The 7,032-nt window shown below is 46.7% G+C and overlaps 1 protein-coding gene across 1 annotated transcript in view; it reads left to right on the forward strand.

Annotated features, from left to right (window-relative positions):
* Positions 1 to 5,290: 5,290 nt before the first annotated feature.
* Positions 5,291 to 7,032, forward strand: part of LOC102198229 (mitogen-activated protein kinase-binding protein 1-like) — a 44,900-nt gene continuing 43,158 nt past the window's right edge. Inside the window, exon 1 of the mRNA XM_005754846.2 lies at positions 5,291 to 5,346. Within this exon, the coding sequence (XP_005754903.1) occupies positions 5,291 to 5,346 (56 nt within the window). The remainder of the gene's footprint in view (positions 5,347 to 7,032) is intronic.

The raw sequence follows: 7,032 nt of genomic DNA on the forward strand, positions 1-7,032 counted from the left end.
ATATCTGCCCTAAATCTGTGCATTTTAGTCCTTTAGTCTATAGAGCTGGCCATCTTCTGGAGCCAGTCTTAAGTGGCAATGCATTTCTTTTCAGCTCCAGAAGTTGCTCTCTGTTTCTCTGTCTATACTAACGACTGTGACTATGCTAACTGGGATAATAAGGATGGTGGCTAGGGTTATAAGGAAGGCCAAAGCAGTCCCTAATGCTATGTCTTAAGTGTAACATGCTATGTCTTGTCTTTATAGTGCCAGAGTTGGGAGGAATACCTTAACTCTAATTCACAACAGCAAAACTATGTTGGTTTACTACACAAGAGAGAGAAAAAAAAAAAAGCGGCTTAACTCTGAAGGAGCAGTTGAGCGTGCCAACAGACCTGAAGACACAACGACACAAACCATAAACTGACCAATCAGGTCGCTGTGATGACAGCTGTGACATCACAGCAAGAGATGAACCTTCATGGTTTCTTAAATATGAGGATCTGGTGTACTGATGACATCACAGCGCTGCGATTAGTCAGTTTGGTTAACATCGGAAACTCCACGATGATCAGCTGATTACAGCGTTAATCCCAGTTCGCTGTGGTTCTTCAGACTTCACACAGAAACAGACGGTGTGGAGGAGGCCGCACAGGAGGTGGTGCCACAGGAGGCGGCGCCACAGGACAGGAGGAGGCGCCACAGGACAGGAGGAGGCCGCACAGACCTGTGGAGAGGATCAGGATGGAGGTTTTGGGAGGTGTTCAGCGCTGGGACAGAAGCTGGATATTTCACACTTTCATAGACACGCTTGTTCTCAGACTGACCTTCTGCATGTTTCCACGTGGACCTGATCACCTGTCAATGACTGTTATTGATCACTGCTGCAGAAGCTGAAGCCTCACCTGCCACCAGGGACGTTTGAGCTGCAGGTGAAGTTTGGCTAAACTAGAAGATCAAAAATACTAAAATACCTGCTCAAGGCAATACAACCCTACCTGTGCAGAAATGTTGGTCAAAAAAGAAAGAATAACGCAGCAAAAAAAGTAGCAGATAGCTGTGCGCACCATCGACGAGGTTAAATCTCAGTTTTCCTCAGGTAAACGCAGAGTTTCTTCTTCTTTAAAACGCCAACATGTGACCAAAGGCCGACGCCCAGAGTGGCTTGTCGTGGGGAGCGTCAGGGAGCAGACTCTGGAGAAACCTCACTGCTGTTCCCGTGCAGACTTAAGCGCTGTCCTGACCTCACGGTTTCCTCCAATCAGGCTGAGAGATGTTTAAACGAGGTGTCAGGTGTTTACCGGCCAATGTTTGAACTCCAGGTAGAAAGTGTGAGCTGAGTTTACCTGACAGGCGCATTTCCCCAGGACAAACACTAACATTGTGGAGGTTCTGGTTCCAGCTACCTGTCACACTCCATGGTGATTGTTTATCCAGGTGTTTTACAGTCTGTCTTCGCGGCTGTGGTTTCCAGATATTTTGTGCTCAAAGGTCTCCAGAGTTTCAGAGCACACCTGTACTCGTACCTGCGCCATCACACGGAGATGCTGCAGAAACCTGAGAATAAAATTATATACACACACACACACACACACGAGTGTGTTTTTCTTTTTACCTGTTCTTAACGCGCCCACACAGACCGCGAGATTTCACAGGACGCAAAATTTTGATGAAGCTCAACATTTGGATTTTTTTGGCTGTGAATAAACAGATCTGACCAATCAGATCGCTGCACTTGTACTCGTATCCCAAAGCGCGCACCGTCACTGAACACACATGCGACTCGGCAACACTAAAATAATCCTCACTCACCGCTCGCTGCTGCTCCAGACTGAAATGATCCCTCCTGGGATCAAACCAGGAAACCTGCTGCTGAACGCGTGAATCCAAAAATTCTGAATTTCCTGTTATCTTCATCAGGCTCCGCGTGTGAAGCCCTCTGCATCTACACCTTATAAAAGCCTCCACCCTTTACAGTTAACCACAGCCCGCTGAGTCTTCACTATGTCCATGAAGCTTCACCCTCCTCCTCCTCCAGGCTGCAAGTCCGACCGTGCAGAGCTCTCACACACACCTGATCACCACGCCTGTACTTTCATTCTTCATAACAACGTTATGTTAAACTGCAGAAGCCCGGGGGCAGGTATGCAGGTGACACTGAGGTCAGAGGCACACACTTGTGCTTAAAACAGAGACACAAATCAGAGGACTCCTATTAAACACTGGACACACTGTTACCTGCACTACATGTTTTATTGTAATAGATTACTTATTCACGAGCTGTGTCACGTGACTTACCTGTGAGTGTTATAAATGAGTGCATTTATAACGTGCCGGGTGGGCGGCCGCCACACGGGCACCTGGTGAACCCCGTACGCACAAAATAAAGCGCGCACACAGACACAGGAACGCGCAGTATCAGTGCGGGCTGAATGATCCAGCTGTGGTCACGTGAGTAGTGTGGCGGCAGCTGTGGTTCCCGTGCTGTGGCTCGGTTCCGCTTCGGAGTGTGACTAAACAGAGTCAGCTCGCCCCAAGCCCGCGGCCCGAGTCCGGGTCGAACCGACGGCACGGAGCCCCGGGAGGCGGCGGGCTGGCCGCCTGGGATCAAGCCGCGCCGCGGGGTCTCACCGGAGTCATCTTTGTGTTCTCGGAAGGCACGTTCGAGTCCCGCGGTCGCTCACGGGTCTCCGACGGCCGCTGCTCACGGGGATTCCTGCCGTCACAGCCAGGTTGCGGCCCCAAGATGGCGGCGGAGGCTGCGCAGTACTGGCGGAGGTGACGTGACTGCGGAGGACGCCGCGTGCGCTGTTGTTTGCCTCCCACCATTAAAGACCCTCCGCGGCCAGGCCGACCACCGAACCCGAACAACGGATCCACGGAGCCCCTCGGAAGCGCCGGGCGCGCGGGGGCGGACACAAGGTAACGATTGCGTCGGTACCGGAGCGCGTGGCCGAGCTTCGGGGTGACGGCAGCCACGGTGAGCTCGGTGAGGCCTGCGGCTAGCTGCTCTCTGAGGGAGGCACGGAGCACAACGAGCCCAGCGGAACCGAGACCGAACCTCCGCGTCCGCGCGCTTTTTCACCGGAACCTCGGGTGTCTGTGAGCACGTGCAGTTTAAAGGGCAGGTTAGCACGCGGCTCCTGCGGATGTGTTTATATCCAGGAGGCCAGGTGAGGGCAGATGGGTCATGGTTAGGGGCGGAACAGGGCAGAGGGCCTCAGTTTGTAGTTTTTAGTGTGGGGTTAGGGCGGGAAAGTAGCACAGAGCTAGCAGGCTGCACAGTGTCTGCGCCCTGAATGTTTCTGAGATGCTCTGACCTCAGCTCTGCCACGTTCACGGGTGAGTTAAACTAAAGTCAGCAGCTCCAGCGCCCAGAGACCTCCTCAGTGTCCCTCAGACCTCCTGCTGCTACCCAGGGCTTGATGTGGCTGTGTTTTAGAGCTTCCTGTAAGAGTCTGCGTTACTTGTTAAAAACTGACTACTTGGACTTCATTGTAACACCTGCAGAAAGCACACCTTAGTATTCAATCCTGTCAAGACTTCTGTTTTCTTCAGGTGGCATAATAGCTGCAATGCTAACATGTTAGCAGATAGCAGCTAACCTGCCCAGTTAGCGTGAACACTACAGTGCTAAAGTATATGAGACTTAAGATAGCACAGTTACCTGTTACGAAGCCTGCAGTCTGACATTTTTGACCACACATGACTGCGAGTGCTAGCACTGGCTAGCTCACCAGAATTCGTTATTCACTCATTATGACTGTTATACATCTTATGTGGTTAGCACAATGAAATTCAATTTAGTAGGTCGTCAGCAGGTTACACCTGTGTCAGGTAAACATCCTGCAACATGACATCACACACCCTGTGACCATACCTGACTGTATTTGGATGTGACGTGGCGGTAGGCATTATCAGCTAGCACTTTCAGGCTAACGTGATTGCAATCAGGATGTCAGTTTCAGCAATGATAACACAAAATGTTTCAGTAAATGTCCGTCCAGAGTAGAGCAGGGTGATATGACCAAAAATAGTTATCACGATATACATTTGAAAATTTGCGATAACGATATAACTGACGATATAATTGACACGAGACAAAATTCTTTACAACTCCACAATTTTATTAGTGCAAAAACCCCATCAATGTATTTTCACTTAAACAAGCAGCTGTTTTTTATATGCAATAAAGTTATATAAAAATGTAACAGTGCAAATGCAAATTCGTTGCTGACAGTTTAACCAAAAGGCATTTCCAGTGGAAACTGACCGACATATCCTCAGCATAACCATGTATAATATCCACAAAACTTAAAAAGAGGTTATACACACACAATACGGTAATATTATGTTGAAGCACAGTACGTATCACTCCGCGGTACAGCGGTGCGGCTTCGTAGCTCAGCAAAGTCGTACTGAAACCTTTGACAGATTTTCGAGCGCCGTGTACATAAAATCGTTTCAAGGTCAGTAAACGCAACCAGAGTTCATACATAAGGCTCACGGGATTATAAGGGGCACTGTCGACTTTCAGAAAAATCAAAGGATTGATTTTAAGTGTGCCGTATTTTCCAAACAACACGGTAATAACGACGGCCCGCTAGCATGCTCTACCGAAAATAGTGCTTTGTTGTGTATCTGACGGACGAAAATTAAACCAGTTCCACACCAGTGAAGCTGCAGCATTTTTACAAACCAGTTCTGGTTCATCTGTTTCATTCAATGATCCGCTTTCGCTCTTCTCATTCTGCGTTGCCGCCATGTGCGTATGTAAACAAAGGCACTGCGCATGCGCGTTTTACACATATTCTATCGCGATATTTCGTTTTCCTATCGTTGCCCAAAATTACACCGTATTACCGTGAACGGTATGAGATAGCCCAGCCCCAGTCCAGAGTATTTTTTGTGAGGTTGAAGCTCAGCCCGCTCTGGCTTCTTGTCGTGTCCTTTGTGATGACGGGACATGATTTTGTGTCACGTTCCTGATTCAGCGTGGAACCCAAACTGAAACACGCACTTTTTAAATGAATGTATATAGAAACATATTTATGCACAGCTATTGATTCACCATAATGTCCACCATGTCTTGTTGTGTTTTTATAGCAGAATCTGTGATTTTGTTTCGTTTCTGTTGTTCATCAGTTAAAAATAATCTAGTTATTGAACTTAAAAAACGTCTTTCCCGTGATGCCTGGTCGCTGCCGCTCTCTCCCCGTGTGATCGCTAGCTAAGCTTACAGAGGTCTCCGCTGCAAGTGCCTGCCTCCACCCAAAAGCTTTAACAGACTCTGGTGTATATGAAGCATACGATGGATAAGAAAACCATGTTTGCGTCTAAAGATTCAGTGGTGATCGTGTTACTGAGGTCAGTGTTTGCTGATTTACAACAAGAAATAAAGGCCTGTTTAATCTGTGCAGCAGAGGAAAGAATAAAAATAACAGAGAAACGATTCCCCTATCAGCAAACTGGCAATACACATGCACACAGATGATGGTGCTTTTCTGATATTTTCATTGGTGCCTGCTCTGTTAAGTAACTGGTCAGTAACCAGTATTAAACTTAACGGTCTGAATTAGGGCTGCCACGATTAGTCAACTTGTCAAGATTACATCGACGATCAAAATCGTCGACACCTCGTTTGAAGCTTTGTAAGATCCCAGAAGACGCAGGAATAAGCAGACGTCTATTACCCACCAGCTCGATAGCTAGCCGAGAGGTCCGAGCCTCGAAAACAGTGTACTCCCCGCACATAGTTTTCAGACCCCCGCGGTCTTTCGCTACTCAGGTTAAACATGATATATAAACAGTGTAAGGACTAATGCGTTACAGTAACTACGTTATTATTGTGGTAATGAGCACGGTAACTAGTTATTATGCCAAAATCAGTAAAGCATTTATTGTTACTGGGATTTAGATGGGGTCGTTACTCGTTACTACTTGTGTTGCGTTCGACTGACCTCGGAAATCGGAACACGGACCTGGGAATGATGTCACACTCGACTAAATAGCGTTTTGGTTAGCGCCAGGGCGACACCCTCAAACATGGTTGTTTTGCTAACCCTCTACAAAAACAAATTACTACTAAACACATATGCAGCTCATCTGCAGTCTAGAATCTAGCTAGAATCATGGCGTCAGTCGACGACGGTCAAGTTGTTTGTTTTAGGATCCACTGCTTCTTCCTAGTGATAGATTAGATTAGATTTATAACACTGCTGCATCAACCCCAAAATGACGTGTTTGCATTTGTAGAGGGTTGAAACAACAGAAATAGATTAAAACAGACAGGAAAAAAAAGTGACACATAAAACAAACATCGTTAATTTCTAATTTAGTTTCATTAATTTCATCATTAACTTGCACTCACACTGCCATTAGGTGGCACAGTGCAGTGTGGCAGGATAGTGCTAACATGTAAGCAAGCTAGAACACTGGCATCCTTGCTGGAAGCAACACATTAATAAGAGAATTCTACGGTGGCCCTGAGAGGCCAAACGGACCGCAACTTCAGAAAACACTTGCAAAAAGAAAAATGCTGCAAAAAGAAAAACGCTGCAAAAAGCACACACAACACAACGGAAATGTTTCTGGGGAGACAATAACCGGACGGACCAGTTGCACGAACCAAAAAATGCTAACAAGTGCACTGGGACTGGGAGACACTTCAAAGAAGTGGAAGCGGAGCAGCCGAAGAGTAAACTTTCAAAAGTAAGTAGTGAATATTATGTCACTTATTTATGTGCAAATGTTTAATAATGAAGAACATTAAAACATTACTGTTGGCCACATGTCGGCAAAGTTATGTGACATTAGTGATGTTTGTACTTTCAGGGTTTACTTTGTTTGAAATCCTGTACACCTCTCTCTCTCTAGCTCTCTCTCTAGCTCTCTCTCTCTCGCTCTCTCTATATATATATCTATATATATCTATCTCTTACAGAGAATGTGATGATTTTGTGGATAATTAACTCATTCACTGCCAGCCATTGGCAGTGAATGAGTTAAACCCATTGACTCATTCACTGCAATTGACGGCTATAGACGTCAATG

This window comes from Pundamilia nyererei, unplaced genomic scaffold (assembly GCF_000239375.1).
Source record: "Pundamilia nyererei isolate P.nyererei 1_Seehausen unplaced genomic scaffold, PunNye1.0 scaffold00690, whole genome shotgun sequence".
Classification (NCBI taxonomy): domain Eukaryota; kingdom Metazoa; phylum Chordata; class Actinopteri; order Cichliformes; family Cichlidae; genus Pundamilia; species Pundamilia nyererei.